This window comes from Homarus americanus, unplaced genomic scaffold (genome assembly GCF_018991925.1).
Source record: "Homarus americanus isolate GMGI-L3 unplaced genomic scaffold, GMGI_Hamer_2.0 scaffold36734, whole genome shotgun sequence".
NCBI lineage: Eukaryota > Metazoa > Arthropoda > Malacostraca > Decapoda > Nephropidae > Homarus > Homarus americanus.
In genome coordinates this window covers 2663665-2681390 of record NW_024733126.1, presented here as the reverse complement: position 1 = coordinate 2681390, position 17726 = coordinate 2663665, and the positions used below count along the sequence as shown (strand labels likewise).

General features: G+C 39.3%; 1 protein-coding gene across 1 annotated transcript in view; it reads right to left on the bottom strand.

Moving 5' to 3' along the window:
- Window positions 1–2379: 2379 nt before the first annotated feature.
- LOC121869301 (sodium-dependent phosphate transport protein 2B-like) overlaps window positions 2380–17726 on the bottom strand; it is a 55100-nt gene continuing 39753 nt past the window's right edge. The window contains exons 4-12 of the mRNA XM_042370548.1: window positions 9829–9957; window positions 9498–9583; window positions 8859–8964; window positions 8121–8236; window positions 7366–7666; window positions 6623–6775; window positions 6206–6330; window positions 5755–5944; window positions 2380–4902 (exon numbers count right to left, since the gene is read on the bottom strand). Of these exons, the coding sequence (XP_042226482.1) occupies window positions 4601–4902; window positions 5755–5944; window positions 6206–6330; window positions 6623–6775; window positions 7366–7666; window positions 8121–8236; window positions 8859–8964; window positions 9498–9583; window positions 9829–9957 (1508 nt within the window). The 3' untranslated portion in view covers window positions 2380–4600. The remainder of the gene's footprint in view (window positions 4903–5754; window positions 5945–6205; window positions 6331–6622; window positions 6776–7365; window positions 7667–8120; window positions 8237–8858; window positions 8965–9497; window positions 9584–9828; window positions 9958–17726) is intronic.

The following is a 17726-nucleotide window of genomic DNA, read 5'->3' as shown; positions in this document are numbered from 1 at the left end:
CTCGTCCGTTGTCATAGGGCTTTTGGGGGTGTAGGGGTTTTGATGATGATGAAAATTATGATGTGCTGATGGCTGCACATAAGTTGATTTGTGTGGTGAGGCAGGAACGCAGGTTGCAACCACACATCTTGGCTCTCTCTTTTCCTGATCCAGCGGTGCAAGTGTTGTGACGACTGGGGAGAGGGAGAGTTGCAATGGACTGCCGATAGCCAAAATAATTAACCAAAACATAAGAAATCCCAAAGCACAAAGAAAACCACTGACGACTGGAAAATGCTTACCTTCCGTGCGTAGAGAGTGCTGAGCAAGTGAAGCACAACCGACAATCATTCACTCATTACACCTAACCCGGAACCTTGAAGCTTCAGTGTTCAGGAATTCGAAACATCAGAATACCTCCCCGAATTATCCCAATTAATGAATAGAAAACTGGCCACTTATAACATAGATACAGTCCTGCTGCTGACCAACTGAATGTGATAGTCTTCTTTCCAGTATCGCCACTGGAAAGAATGTTCAGAAAGTTCATCAGTGATTGCGGAAAATCAATATACAGTACATACTTTTCATCAAGTTTATCGGGTTGTGGTGTCCAAGGCTTCTTCCCTATATGTACTCTTGATCGCGCCTCTTATACTCGTATGTAGATTTGAATGTCTTATCACTTGTTTAATATTATCTGTGGACTTTGCACTTTTTATCTTGTCTTACAGTTGTATTTTCTCAGTCACAACTGCGTGCATAGATAAGTTGTCGGGGTAGACCACATGTTTTCCATTCTTACCATAGACAATATGAAGCGCATGCTTAAATTCTACCTCCAGTTTTCACCGTAGATGTTTCTTGGTTTGAGGTTTCACTTGATCACTTGTATAGCGAAATGTGGCTAATAACTATGTCAATTTATCTGTCAAATCAGTCATTTTTATAGCCTTAGGATGTACAAAGAGAGTTTTCCTGATATGCTCAAACAATAGCTGATGAGCATGCTTTTCGGCTTCCGGGTCAGGTATAGTTGTGGATGTTACTGGCACTTCTCTCGTGTAGTTCCTATCGCATGATTTGTGGTACTGTGCCTCCGCAGCCACCAGCTCTCGTGATGTAATTGCCTGTATTCTTTCATTCAGTTTAGCCAAGGCTGCTTAACGTATCCTCTCATCCGAGCGTAATTCTCGGGACTGACTCAGTGGCTGTTTGACTTTCCTCTAAAACACCTCTGAGATACAAGTACAAAGAAAGAAGTAACAGAGAGAGAGAGAGAGAGAAAGCAGGTTAGATGCAAGCCGGTACCTTTTACTAAATCGCTTGTTGGGTCATCGAGTAAACTACTTCATATTATACTTCTACCAGAATGTCTTCGGACAATCAAATATAACCGCAGTACTACAGCACATACCTTAGTACACACACCCAACACAAAAATTACTGGACTTTCACCTTTACCCTTCTTAAAAATTGCCGAATATTTTGTTTCCATTCATGAGGTACAGCACCAGCTTTCAGAGAAGTTTTATACAATAAAGTGAGTCGACAGCTGACCACATTCACCAGCTCTACCGATATTTTTGGGTGGTAGCCTTCCGGACCTTTGTAACATTTAAACCTTTTCTTTTTCCTGCTACTAACTCTTTTGACAGTGATAAACTAAATATTTTTTGCTACGCTGGTGGCATGTCTGAAACATGCTCAATGGCCTCTCCAGACAAAATGTGGAAAGGCCATTGTCACATCTCTTGATTCCGATTGGTCGTGTCTATGCCATTGCTCTTCTGTAGGGATTAAGTGCTCGATCCCAATTTATGGAAATAAATTCCTTTGTTGCATTAAAATCTCTTATCAATATTTAATTTAGTAGCCTCTTCAACACTGGCATAGGTTCAGGCAGGTTGTATAAATTAGTGGGTCTTTTTTCTAATCATCAAAGAACTATTGGAGTCCTTCTTGAATCATGGTTGTGATATTTCTAATATTTTCTTACAAATGGTTGGAATCATCTCCTTTTCATATTACAGGGAGCTATCAACTCTATACTGTACATGGTTGGGAAAGTTCTTATTGATCGTATGTTTATATGTGGAGGCTTAGCAGAACGTAATATATTTGTAGATAAGGGTCAACAAAATGTACGTTTTATACAGTAGTTTAAGAGTCTGCACTGTAATTTTTCTAATTTATTGGTTTGCAGAATTTAATTTATCAAGAACAATTGAGGGATCCTACACAGGCCACTGGCCCTTTCCCGGCATGGCCACCTCTAGTTGGGTGACTACTTAGCAAAGTTAAAGTCGGTAAAGAGCAAATTAATTGTCACATTTCACTGTAAATATAATCTCTAAGATCAACTTCCATATCAAAGGATAATGAGAGGACATACAATAATTAATTTATATGGATATATAATTATTACTTTGGTGTAATAATAGTTCTGACAAATATATTTACACAAGTATCTACAAATATACAGCTTCTAGTCAGAATATAAAATGCCTCGTCTGCATTTATGTTACATAAAATATCTATGGACTTTATAATGTTGTAATGCTGTAATCATCTACAGCAACACTTCCTTGCAAGCCAAAACACACACTCATCCTTCTATTAGTAATACATGCGAAAAAATCATACACTAAACTGAGAACATTAGTATAGGTAAAAATCACATACCTTAAAGAGAAGACAAAGGTACTGGAGGAAGAGTTGCACCGTGACTGTCTGAAAGAACATACTCGTACAGGGAAGTCTTTTACAGTCAAATATACAATACTGTACTGAACCATACTTGAGCAGTACTATAATGGAGTAAAAGTCCATTGTAGTATTACAAAGTCTGCCTAACATGAGCTAATGTAGGTAATTTTGTAAAAAAAAAAGAAAAAAAAACTAGGAATTGCAGTATCAACAAGGAGCTTGAATTACAGCATCTAAATCGTTTCCCCTTCAATCATTTCGTCTAAATATATTAATTAAAAGTTTTAAGTACATGTCCACATTCAAAATACTAAACCATAATCACTAAGGTGTTTTGCAAAAAAACTAATACAAAAGTTAAGAAGAAAGTAATACATAAGTAAAAATACAATATTATTGTTTAGGTCTTTTTGATAAGACCTTCCGTTCTACAACATTTATTGGCACAACTAATATGCCTGGAAAGACTTTCTGATGCATTTTGTACATTGGTGTCCACACGGATAAATAAGGCACATGATGGACTTGCAAGACGTACTTACGTGCAGCAACCACATCACACGTTTGGATGCTACTTAGACCACAATTTTGTTTTTACTTTCATTTACCGTGTATTGAAGTTTACGTATTCTTATCTACATTAACTTGAACAAGGAGTGCATGTAACTGCATATTCTGGACATACTCATCATAAACCACTAAACTAAGGCTCCCTCTAGCCATAATAATAATATGTAAGTATACACATTAACAATATTTACTATTACTTCCACAAAATAGCTTTCAATGTCCAACTGACTGTGTTCCACAAATGCCAGAGGACAGTCTATAAATATGATACAATCTGTCTTGATTATTAGTACAATCTGAAGGAAAAGTGAACTGGATAGAAGCCGAATATCCTCAGCTCATATACTCATCTACAAACATCAAATGCTACACCCATGTAGTTTTGGATATCGATTATTATACACTGACTCTCATTCAGGTACCTAAGTCTTTAATAATTACATTTTAAGGCTAAGACCCCAGTTCATAGTCGCGAGGCCCATGCATCATTTAAGCCTCCTTTTCTATTTAATGTGAGGAGTAAAGTTTTAACTGCCTCCATTCTTAACATAAGACAATGAAGTAATGGTTTCTTGGGTGTATCAAACGCACATTTTCTTTCATACCTAATGTATGATATAGAGTGTTCAGTTTACTCGAAAACAATGATTAATTTCATAGACTGTGCAGTGTTATGGTTTATCTGACCTTTACTTCTCACATTTCAAGTCTGACTCCATTGAGTATAACAACAAATATTTATAAAGTGTTTTGTGAATGTAAACACTAACTGTGCTAAATGATCATGTTTAGGATGATGATGATTGACAATGGTGATGATAATGAATATGAACTCTGAGGAAAATGAAATGATTTTTAATATGAAAATATGAACAAACTGGACTTTCCATAAAATGAAGTGTGATAAAACTGCAACTTTGTCCTAATGAAAGACAAAAAAGCACATCAAAGTCTAAGTATTTAGAAAAGATTTTCAATGGCATTGTATTGCCAAGAATAAAATATCTTACTGAAAGTGAAGTTACGGAAGTAAAAAAAAGTGAAGATGTGTGAAGTAGAACACTATTTGTAATCATCTACACGCACATTACTGGAACTATGCGTGACTCTTAAAACAAGATGTATGAATGCTAAAACAAACACCAAAACATCTAAATCACAACCATTATATGAATCAGATACATAAATTTCGAAAATAAAATATTCACTTTAAATAAACGTCCAGTGATAGTTTAAATGGAAAATAAAGAAGACACAGTGATAAAACACAACTTATATGAGGGTAATGAACGTGTACATTTTTGGCAGTATGAACATCACCAGTTTAGTTTATTAGGTTTACTCAGAACCTTGTGTCAGTACGCTCAAAAGCTTGGTTTTCCAGGCCACTGTCCTTGGGTACTTCAACGCTAGACAGTTCGTTGTTGCCAGCATCTGCGACACGACAGGACTTGCAGCATGGTAGAGCGAGACAGCATGCATCGTAGGGCTGGAGAGAATGCAGAGGCATGGGGAGCCAGTTCCAGGTCTGCAGGAAGCGTGGCAAAAGGCTGGGTTTCTTGTACTGGAGGATGTTGATGATAAAAACAAACACCAAGGTGATCACCAGAGGAACACCAACGATGTATAGAGCTAAACTTCCACCTGGAAAAGAGAAAATGGTTACAAAATTAATCATTCTAATGAGTGACATTTAAAACATACTATATGCATTGCAAATATTTTATGAGCTTTTTGATATCTAATAACTATATGATTTTCTTCAGCTGTTTTAACTATCTATATCAAGGGAAAACAACACTAAACTTTTTCCAAGTGGTCTAACGCTGGGAATACAAAGCTCCTAAAAAATTCATGCCCATTAAAGGTGCAACAGACCATAGATATGCCTCTAAACTCCTTGTGATCAATGATACAGATCATTATAGCGGAATTAAATATAAATTAAATAAACAATTACAATATATAAAAGGAACCGGTAAAAACGCTTATCAACGGTTGGATCTGTCACGTAAATCTAAGGCGAAAGGCTGATCTCCTCATCTATCTTATTCATGGCCATTAATGTTCGGAGATCAACTAATGAATATAATATGACCTTTGATTCCTTAATATTCCAAATAAGTACGCACATCGCATAGAAGACCCATCACACAAATCAAAGCGATACACACAAAGGGATACGGTATACGAATACACTGGACTAATAATATACTGACTCCATATTTCAGTAGGATCTGTGGGAAAGAAGAAATAAATGTTCTAGTGTCTCCCCAAGAAGCATACATGCCAAGATTGCAACATTCAATGAAGCTAAGGAATAATGACGTCAGAGGGAAAGAGAGGTACGTAATTGAAAGAGTGAGAAGCAAAGAAGTGTGACCCTGTAAGAACAGACAGAATGGATGGATAAGGCAAAATAATAATTGGGGCAGGACTTGGTAGAGCGTACGCTGCCTTTTGGTAAACAATATGTAACACTAATCTACCACTCACCTAGAGAGAGGAGGAAGACAAATCCAGGCATGAGGAAAAACATGAAGACGAGATAAAAGATGGCAAACCAACGGTACTTGGCGGTGGTGTCTCCCAGCTTCTTGGCTAGAGGGATGGGGAACCTCATGAACGGTATCGGATAGAAAAACAAGATACCAAAAATGTTGAAGAAGAGATGTACCAAGGCAATCTGTGGGGTAAAGGAAAGTATAAGGAATTGCTAAATGCTATGCTATTGTTTCAATATTTTGATTCGAATACATCACATACCTGAATAAATCATAATATTGTATGTAATCTTGAATTTGATGACAATATAAACGAAAGCGCAGTGTACTTTTTTTAAGAGTTAATAAAAATGTAAGAGATATCTGAAGGTTGACATCTTCCAAATATATAAGAGCTCATTCAAACAGAGTTGGGATCAAATAAATCTAGAGAATACACTAACTTGTATGGCATAGACTAGACCGTCTCCCTCGCCCGCCATGGAGGCCAAGAGTGCAGTAGTGGTCGTACCAATGTTGCTGCCAAGTGTGAGTGGGTATGACCTCTCCACTGTGATCACCCCAATACCTGCACACAAAAGAATGCTCTTAGTTTAAACAGAGCTCTAGCCAATAATACCAAATGTCTTGAACACTAATCATAATTGAACAAATAACGTTAATAAACTGATGCACCACAATTTTTTTTAATGTTGTGCGACTTAATAATGTTTTATCAAAATCAGTTCTATGATATTTCAGTAAAAATACTTTAGAATCATTGGAATTAAAAAAAAGAATTGTGAATGTTAAGGTGATATATTTTCAGTCTTCATAACTCTGGTTAGTGTAATTACATAAATTAAATGCATAAGACTAACCAATGAGAGGCGTCAGTGTGGAGGTGAAAATGGAGGACGACTGGACAACGAAGGTCATGAGGGCACCAACGAAGATGGCAATGTAGCCAGTAAGCCAGGGAACGTAGGGGATGTTGGCGTTGATCGTTTTCTTAATGATCACTGCCATCTTGCCTAGTTAATTCAAAAGGAACAAGTTAAATACTGTATACATACACATACATGCATGCCTATAAAGTATGTGTACAATACATACGCTCGATTGGATAATTTTAATTTTTATAGCTACAACTCAATGGAAATTAAGTATAGTAAAATTTGCTGTTTCATTTAAAATGGCGTTTACCACCATTATATATATATATATATATATATATATATATATATATATATATATATATATATATATATATATATATATATATATATATATATATATATATATATATATATATATATATATATATATATATATATATATATATATATATATATATATATATATATATATATATATATATATATATATATATATATATATATTTCATTAGCCCAATAAACACGCGGATTATATGATTATATGTATATATATATATTTACCCATACTAAAAATCCAACTGATGTTCCAGGAGGTACTGATATCTTTTACATCTCGCTAAAATATTAAAAATTTAATCATGATGTTCAAACCGGAAATTTATAGGATTGATTAAGAAGTGGATATTGTATGATATGTAAAGGCAAGAGAAGATGAAGAACTATACCTTTCATCATGGAGTTGAGGATCTTGACAATTGTGATAAGAGCCGAGCAGAGGATCACGAGGGAGCTGATGAGGAGGATGATACCCACCTGTCCGTCAGTAAGTGACGTTTGGTAGAAGATGAAGTTGCAAGAATTATTTACAGGCACTTTAATACATTCTGTGGTGCTCAGGTCAGTAGTGGCAGAAGCAGTGGTCGTTATCTCCAGGCATGCCTTCTTGCAGTACTTTTTGATCAGTGAAGTTTCATTCACCAATGGCCCTTTGCCAGTACTCCATGCCATCAGCACACTCTTGTCAAGCTGTTGAACAGACCAAATTAAAATGTAATTTAAACCCATTTAATGTACTAAAACATATTTGTTGATATTGTAGATTCTATCATTGTTTGTACTAGCTCTTCATTTATGGGCAAAAATATTCAAAAAATATAAATAAATAAATAATAATAATAATATAATAATAACAACAAACTTTAAGTTTTTCATTAATGGAAATGTTTTGAAAAGATTCTTTTCTTTATAATTTTTGTCACTTATCAGCTTACTAGCCGTTTGGGCGCTCTATCCACTATCAGTATAGGAGGAAACCGGGGACCGGGAAACCTGGAATGTTTGGTAGGGTCACACTTCTCACGTGTGTCCGGGACGAGGCTCGAACACTTGACATATTGGTGAAAGTTACGCGAGTTACGGCTGTACCACCAACACCCTATTTCAGAAGCGATTCCTTGATTGCTTTCTTGGTAATACTAACCTGTACGACCAGTTTGGTGAAGGGATCAGTGATGACCTTGAGCATTTTGACCTCGCCACCACCTTTGACCCACTGAAGGTCAGATATCAGAGCAGTGGTCAGTTTTTCTAACATTCCTGAAAGAAAAAGGAAGAATGTCACTGATACATCTCAAGACTGCAATGCTTTGAAAATTTATCAGTAAATAAACAAATCAACCAAGTATAAGTATCAAACATTTTCTCTATTCCAAAACACATTTAAGATATTTCAAAAACAGATATTGCGTAGTATTTCTTTCCTCCACACCAGCCACTAATAGCACAAAGAATACCCAAATAAAAAAGTGTACGTCTTCATTAATTCCTTCTTATGATACGTAATTAAAAAATATTCTATCAACTTTATTTACTTTAGATTTACTGGCCCCTCAGAGCACATTTACAATGGAACCAATAAAGTTAACCCCCTGAGCCTGGTGCCACTTGGAATATTGTTGTACCATTGATTCGAACCCGAGACTCCTTTGTTGCCAGCTTAGTGCTATAACAAATTCCTCACTATGTCTGCTGATAAAATCCAGCTGATACTCCCGCTTACCCTGTTGATATTCAAGCAGAGTAAGCGTGAGTAAAGATAGGCGACTCGAGGTGCGTCCGGCTGATGTATGCATAAGCCTATTATCATTTCCCATAATTTTCTCTATCTCTCTCTAGTCTTGCCATTGTTATATAACTTCATTTACATGTGATTATTTACCTGTGGTGATTTCAATAATGAGTAGCGTGATGACAGCCAGCCAGTTGAACATGTCGTGGACAGTAGCTCCAGCAAAGGCTCGCCTGAACTCGTTACGGTCGCCAACCTGAAGATGAATAAGTTGAAGAATGAAAGTAATATTCACACATTGTAAACATTTGTCTCTTGTTTATTTACTTATCTTACAATGTTGTAAACACAGAAAAAGACTGCTTTCATAGGTAGTAAATAATCATATTGTAATAACTACCGGTAATAACTATGTTGGTTTTTATTTGAGTTTCTTTAAATACTCACCCACTCAATTAAATATTTACTTACTTCTTTCATTTCATTCTAATTATCCATTTTCACTAATCTGTATTCTTTTCGTTTGTTCTTTTCTTAAATATTATCAGTGATTTGTGTTCTTTCTCACTACACTCAAAACCCTTAATGTAATATTGAAGTCTCATTATTCCACCATCTTCATCTGTTACTTGACATTCTCAGTATTTCATATAGAATCTTTCCTTTCAGTCAACTCCTCATTTCTTCGTCTCTTTACTTTAATTTTTTTTACACACACACACACACACCACGGCAGTATATATGATGCGACACAACAACGAAAGCATAAGGGCGATCACTATCACCGACCTGTGTGAGGGAGACGATGGTGTTGGTGACGGAAGTGCCAATGTTAGAACCCATTATCATCGGGATAGCCGTGTGCACCTCCAGAACTGTAAATAAGGAGGTGTATTACCACTCAAGCATCATTATGGTGTTATTGTCCAGATAATGGAGAAAATGATGTAAAGAAAAAAACAAAGAAGTTTTCCACATGAACTGGGAACTGTAAAGAGAGAAACGAAACTTAATTTCTGCGGAGATCTTTAAAATCAAAGGTGATAAGAGATCTATGCGGATGAATGAGAGAGAGAGAGAGAGAGAGAGAGAGAGAGAGAGAGAGGGCAAAGGTACTTACTCTGAGCGGAGACCATAGAGACGATGATGGAGGTGGAGGTGGAGGACGACTGTACGAGGACGGTCACCAGGATGCCGATCATGAGGCCCACGATGGGGTTCTTGACATACTCGTTGTTCAACACATCACCTGTAACAATAAGAGAGCTCCGTCAATTACGCTCATAACACTACGACGCTGCATAACATTACTTCAAGTTACCTACAGCAGTGTATCGGTCATCCAGGACCTCATTTATGCTACAGTAGCTTGGGTACGTACTTCTCCACTCGACGGGAACTTTACAAAGGTCAAGGTGTAGATCTGTTCACCGCAGACAAAAACTGACAACTTTTAGCACAAATGATATGGTTCCTCCCCGCACCGCGTCCCACGCTTCACCTTAACCCACTTCTTGTTCTTTCTGTCCGTAGAAAGCCTTTAAAAAAATCGGTTTCTTTGTTCCCGAAGAGGAAACTGAAGGGAAGAGGAAGGGGGCTAGGAGGGAAACTGTTCCTTGGGAGCCGCTGCACTAGGGTGAGTGTCGTCAGCTGGGATGGTCCACTTGAGCAACATCCTTTAGACTGAGCAAGTTTGCTCAGGTGACTCATGATTATGCTAAGTATTTACTCTCACATCTTTAATTCCAGTTAGAGTAAAAAAAAAACAAAAAAAAACAAACAACGCTGTCTGATAAATTTAAGTTGCATTAAAATGTCTAGAAAAAAAAGCAGAAGTGATTGTTATAATTGGTGTTCAATCATTGGTCATTATTAAAGCGCCTTATGCCCGGGAAAAGTCCCGCGAAAGTAGCCAAAACCAGTTCACTGTAAAGTTTCAGGTATCGTTTACACACAGCTGTTGTTGTGTTTCGAGCTTCAGGAGTCTTGGCCTGGACTTATTTACCACCATTACATCAGCTCTGTACTCTTAAACCAGTTAAATAATCCTTTATGGTCTTGTAATATTTTTATTATAAAAGACACTTTAACACGTGGAATATTATTATTTCGTTTTATATTATTTTTGATACAGGTTCTATATGTTACGAGCCGTGGAACACTATTGAAGCTGAAGCGTTTAAATGCTAGGGTATGAAGACAGCCCCCACCCCTCTACACACTGCCCTGGCAGGAGGGTTTTGACGGGTGCATACTGCTACTTACGACGGAGCTGCGGCTGATTATATGTTCCTGTTTAAAGAGAAGATTCTGAAATATTAAAAAAAAAATGTTCGGTAATTATTCAAGACAAGGTCCAGGACTGTTTCAAGACAAGACTCTAGACCGCTACAAGATAATATTCAAGACTCTTTCAGGACAAGATCCTGGACTCAGCAGGACAAAGAAAACTAAACACAGTGACTGGTCATCCGGGGCGGTCACGCGCCACACCCATTTGGTCCATATTGTTTAGAATCCCGTGATGATGATTCTGGTCATCAAGTACACACACACACACACACACACACACACATATATATATATATATATATATATATATATATATATATATATATATATATATATATATATATATATATATATATATATATATATATATTTCATTAGCCCAATAGCACGCGGACTTCTACATACAATCAACACCTCAACCCGCCAGGATTCGAACCCACGGCCCACTAGCCCACTAGCCCATATATATATATATATATATATATATATATATACGCTACCAAAAAGCAGCTAAATATAAAAATCCTTTCATTTACGTGTGGAAGACTGAACGAGGTCCTCAGCAGACACAACAGCACCACCACCAGTTTTGTATATCCCAACAGAGAAAGGAGACACATGGGTTGAGATCCTCCCCTAAGGGTGGATCATGTGAATCTTGGAGCTCTTAAATGGATCATAACGCCTCGAAACTGGATCAAATGTTCTCTGAAAGTGGATTATAGGGCCCCAAAAGTGGATCAACTATATTCTGAAAGTGGACTACGAAGCCCCAGAAATGGGGCACTGTACTCTAAAAGTGGTTTATGGGGTCCCTCGATATTATGAATCAACTATACTCTGAAAGGGGATAACAAGAGATCCCGAAAATGTGAAACACGGAACCCATAACTGAATCAACTGTATTGTAGTCTAACTCAAATGGTCACGGAGCCCCAAAAATGTGGACCACAAGGACAGCTCGGGACAACACCGCCGCGAGTCTCTCAGATAAGTTAGGATACAGATGAGTGATCAGTCCAGTTTTTTTTGGCCTCCGTCAGGTTAAAGCAGACACGGCCGATGACGACTGGCGAGGACACGGACGCAGGAGGATGGAATAGTGGTTAGATGGAGAGGGTGGGAGAGGAGGAGGGGTAGTGTAGGTAAACGGGGAGGGGGAGGTAGTAGGGGAGTGTGGGTAGACGGGGAGGGGGTGGAAATGGGGGAATGTGGGTAGACGGGGAGGGTTGGAAGTGGGGGAATGTGGGTAGACAGGGAGGGTTGGAAGTGGGGGAATGTGGGTAGGCGGAGACGGGGAGGGAGCGGGGCGAAGTTGAGCCAGAACACACGAACACTTGTAATGTCAGGGCGTAAAAACCCCGATGGGAATTCACGGGAGAAGACCGAACTATAAACCAAGCAAAAAAAAAAATGTGACTGAGATCAGGTGAACCATGTTAAATAACTCTTGAAATGGTCACGCCAGACATGGATAAGAAAGGTGATTAAAGACTGACATGACACCCGAATAAGGCTGCATAAATATGATTGAATGAAACTCGATATGCTGTTCATGTCGATATAAAGTCGGATAAATATGGAGAATAAGACGGGATAGAGAAGTTGATGAGTGAAAACAAGGAAGATGGTCCCTGGTGATGGCAGGGGTGTACAAGTGTCAGAAGTTTCAAGCCAAGAAAAACTGACCAGTGTTCAATGACAATACCCTCACTCTCCTTACGTCACAACATCTTACTTGTGATGTCGCTGTTGTGTAATTATCCTCTGGGACTGAAAAAGGGTATAGGTAAAGGCCAGAGCCCCTGGAACTTCCGGTCGAGAAAGGGTACATATAAAGGCTTTCCCTGAAAGATTTACTAACGTAGGTGAGCAAAAAGCGTCACTGTTCACCCAAGTAACGCTTGTTGGAGACTGGTGTAGGCGCCCTTGAGCATTCCTTCGTGCAGTTTTGTCTATTTTCCAACGTTTTTTTTTTTTGCGGGACGAGCGGATTCCCTCCTCTGGCCTTCACCTTTTTTTGTCCTCCCTTGGTTGATGCACTGCTGCGGTAGTGCCATCCTCCTGGCAACACTTTACACACACCGATGTCTTCTAGAGTTATACACCGGAGGCATAATATTTGTGTTTATCTTACGGACAACACCTCATTACAATTTAGCCACGCATCCTCGGTGTTTAATGAATCGTACAACAACAACATTCCCCGTTCATAATACTGATGGATAATTAAGGCTGCCTGTAAGGCGTGGGATTGATCACCGGTACAAGTGTTCCTTAGTTGACAATATTAAAACAGTGGAGGCGCAGGGGGCGTGTGGCCAGGTAGTTAAGGAGAGGGTCGTGGTCATGGGGAATATGTCTGGGTACTCTTACTGGACCGTGGGAGTGTGTTGTACTGACGGTCACTCTAACCCACCACACCAACCTCCTGATGAGTAAGACCGACTGACATTTCCTCCATTCTCTTTCCGATTACTGAATAATCAACCTCATAAGTTTTGTCTTGTATTTATGTATTGGTGCGCGGGTAGGTGAATTTATATCTGTGTATACTAAAACATATATGTGTGTAAGTATCATGCGGTGTGGCGTAGCGTGTGTGTATGACCTTGGTACAACATAGACAGTTACCCCTTCAAGCCTCTACCCTGGTCACGACTTCGCTCCATTCATTCCTCAATTACTGTTATCTCTTTACTGTACAACGTGCACACCACTATAACAAAAACAAAACATCTTTAATAAAAATCACAATTTACACGGCATAATAAGTGTGGTCTTGAAAGTTCCGTAATACCTCAGTCTTACCATTGTCACTCGGGCAAGGAAATGCCAGAGAATTTTCCTAAAAATGATACCTTATTATCATTGTATTTATTAATAGGATAATACTCATAAAAATGACATTAAAATTCCTGCAGATGAACCTCTTATAAACTCTTGGTAATGAAAACCAGAGTGTTGTAAATGAGATGAATAAACACAGCAGCATTCTGAAGACTAAGTGAGGTCCGTTCCCAAGGATATAGCTGACCTATGACCTGTATCGGTTCCTGTTACCCCTTCCCCCCTTGGTCCATCTCCCTCTCCCCTTTCCTGTATATCCTGAAATGCTCTTCATCAAGTAATCCTGGTGGCCGGGCAGGCGAAGATACTACCCAACCCGGAACACTGTCCCCGGGGTATGTTCACCTCCCTCCCACAACCAACCTCCACCTTTAACCCTACACTCGTTTTTTCATCAACATTTATCTTATCTTCATTATTACTACTGACATTTTTCCGGGTAAATATTATCCCAAGTTAAATATCACGAGGCAGTTACCAGGTAAAAGATACACGGGAGGACTTCACCATTTGCAATCCAGCCTGAGATACTATGCGTCATACACGAGTCCCGTCGCTCCCTCACTCCTCGCAGCTCAACCCAGACAAAAACAGCTAATCGTCATAAACAGCTGATCGAAGACCACGTGAGCGCCAGAGTAAACAAATCCTTCTGCAGAAGCAACATCACACTTCCTGGAAGGGAGCTCAGTGGCTCATCTCTTATATAAAGATCTCCAAGGACACCGCTGACCCCTGACATCTACGGTCTTCCGCCTAGATCCCTGTCCACTTCTCTGACGTCAATCTGGGGAAGGTGGGGGTGGAGGGTTAAGACTGATAGCGTTGATAGTGCAGGTACTGAGGGTACATGCATTGGAGGTGCAGATATTGACTGTAATATGATGCTAATGGTAGATATTTATGGTGATATTATTGCATAGGACCAGGGAACATTACCGACCATGCCACAAGAGCACTAAAAGCAGTTCTAGACTATGTGATATTTCACACAAAGCCTGTCCATCGAGCTGATGGCGCCGTGAACCTCTCATTGGGAATTGCCCGTGCTACTTATGTGGATGTCAGTAGCATTTTACCGAATCCAGCTGGTATGAAACACAAGGTACCATGTATACTAGAGTATGTGAAATATCACATAGTCTAGAACTGCTTTTAGTGCTCTTGTGGCATGGTCAGTAATGTTTCCTGGTCCCATGCATTAGGTCGAGGGTTCGAGTCCTGGCTGGTGAGGTCGTTGATTATATGTTCAAAGTCCGCGTGTTATATGGACTAAATATGGACTAAAAAAAACAAGTATATATATATATATATATATATATATATATAAAAAATATATATATATATATATATATATATATATATATATATATATATATATATATATATATATATATGTGCGAGTAAATCACTGTAGGTGCGCGTGATCCAGGTATATGCTGATGACCACAAGAAAACACGAAGTTCCCAGGCGCTTTCGTGTAATTCATATCTTCAGGGGTGAGTACAGACTAAGGAGAAATACATAACGAGGCATATATATATATATATATATATATATATATATATATATATATATATATATATATATATACATAATATATATATATATATATATATATATATATATATATATATATATATATATATATATGTGTGTGTGTGTGTATGTATATGTATGTGTGTATCCGGGAGCCCACTCACTTCAATATCCGTGTTAATTGATGATGGTGCAGAAGGAAGCTCCTACGTGCCTCAGGAGCCACAATCCACTGCACCCAACAACCTCAAACACCCAAGCATTACACCTCCTGCACACACACACACCCCACACCCTCCTGCACACACACACACCATCTACACCCTCCTGCACACCACACACACACACCTGCACACACACACACACACACACACACACCACACCTGCACACACACACACACACCACACACCCTCCTGCACACACACACACCCTCCTGCACACCACACACACCCACACCCTGCACACCACACACCCACACCCCCTGCACACCACACACACCACACCTCCTGCACACCACACACACCTACACCCTCCTGCACACACACACACACTACACCCTCCTGCACACTACACACTACACCCTCCTGCACACCACACACCCACACCCTGCACACCACACACACCCACACCCTCCTGCACACACCTACACCCTCCCACACCACACACACACCTGCACACCACACACCACTACACATGCACACCCACATACACACCACACACACCCACACCCTCCTGCACACCACACACACCTACACACACTACACCCTCCTGCACACTACACACCTCTATACCCCCTACACACACACACCCTCCTGCCCTCCTACACACATCTATACCCTCCTGCACACCTACACACACCTGCCTCCTGCACACACACCACATACCCCTCCTGCACACACACACACACATACCCTCCTGCACACTACACACATCTATACCCTCCTGCACACTACACACATCTATACCCTCCTGCACACTACACACATCTATACCCTCCTGCACACTACACACATCTATACCCTCCTGCACACTACACACATTTATACCCTCCTGCACACTACACACATCTATACCCTCCTGCACACTACACACATCTATACCCTCCTGCACACTACACACATCTATACCCTCCTGCACACTACACACATCTATACCCTCCTGTACACTACATCCAACATACACTATCCTGTTAATTGCACCTTGTTCATTGTACATTAAATAGATTTAAATATATTGTTTTGATATATAAATTAATAACGTGTTTTACCCACAGCCTTAAAAAAAGCTTAAATGTTTTCATCGGGTGTAAGTACATTATAATATACCCTAGTTTTGTCTTTCATGACAAAATAAATATCAGAAGAGTACAATTTGCTCCCTACGTCAAACCCGAGGGAAGGGAAGCAGTTGTAACCAGGATGGGAGAGTAAGGCCAGTGTGTTTTAACTCTTTAAATGTTGGATTGTTTCTCATGTTAAATAAAACACTATTTCATCAAGTACATAGTTTTTCTGAACAAGAAGTTAAAGCAGTAAGGCGTAAAGGCAATAGTTTGTGGAAGTATATTTACCCAGTGACCAACCGACGGTAATGATAAGCGTAGTAAATAAAACGATGGCGAAAAGGATAAAGTAAAAGTATATTAAATAGAGCATGACGGAAATTTTAGGGCGTGAGAGGATGAAGTGAACACAGGTATATTAAGCCTTTTTTTCCTAAAATGAAAATTTAGCGCAACCAGAATATTATATCTTCCTCAGTTGTCTATGTATGTGTGTGTGTGTGTGTGTGTGTGAGGGAGCGCCACCTGGTAATACCCTAATTGATGAATTGATGTTATGCGTTTTTGTCACCAATGAACCCCGGATCAGGACGTGCCGGGGTGTGCCTCAACCTGTGATGTAACAATTGGGGAGGAGGGGACGGAGGAAGGTGCGATTCAGCAACTGATGTGGATGACGGACGGGGCGGAGGTAGGAGGAGGAGGATGAGTAGCCATGTGGGGATAGGGATAAGGGTTGGCCAGATTGGTGTGGATAGAGGACAAGGTTTGGATCCGCAGTTGAAAATGTTGATTCAGCTGTTGTGGGCTAAAAAGATTGACAGGGGCGGATCCAGGAATATCAACAGAGAGGGTCCAAGAAGCACCCAGCGGGGGCGGAGCACTGAACGCCCCCCCCCAGAATTTTTTAAATCTAACCAATACCATGGGTATTATGGACATTTTGAGGCCATGTGCACTTGATATTAGGAGATATACTGAGGTCAACAGTAATTACTTTAAGCTATATAAAACCGCCTAAGTTCAATACTGTATTAAAGAAAAAGTATTGGA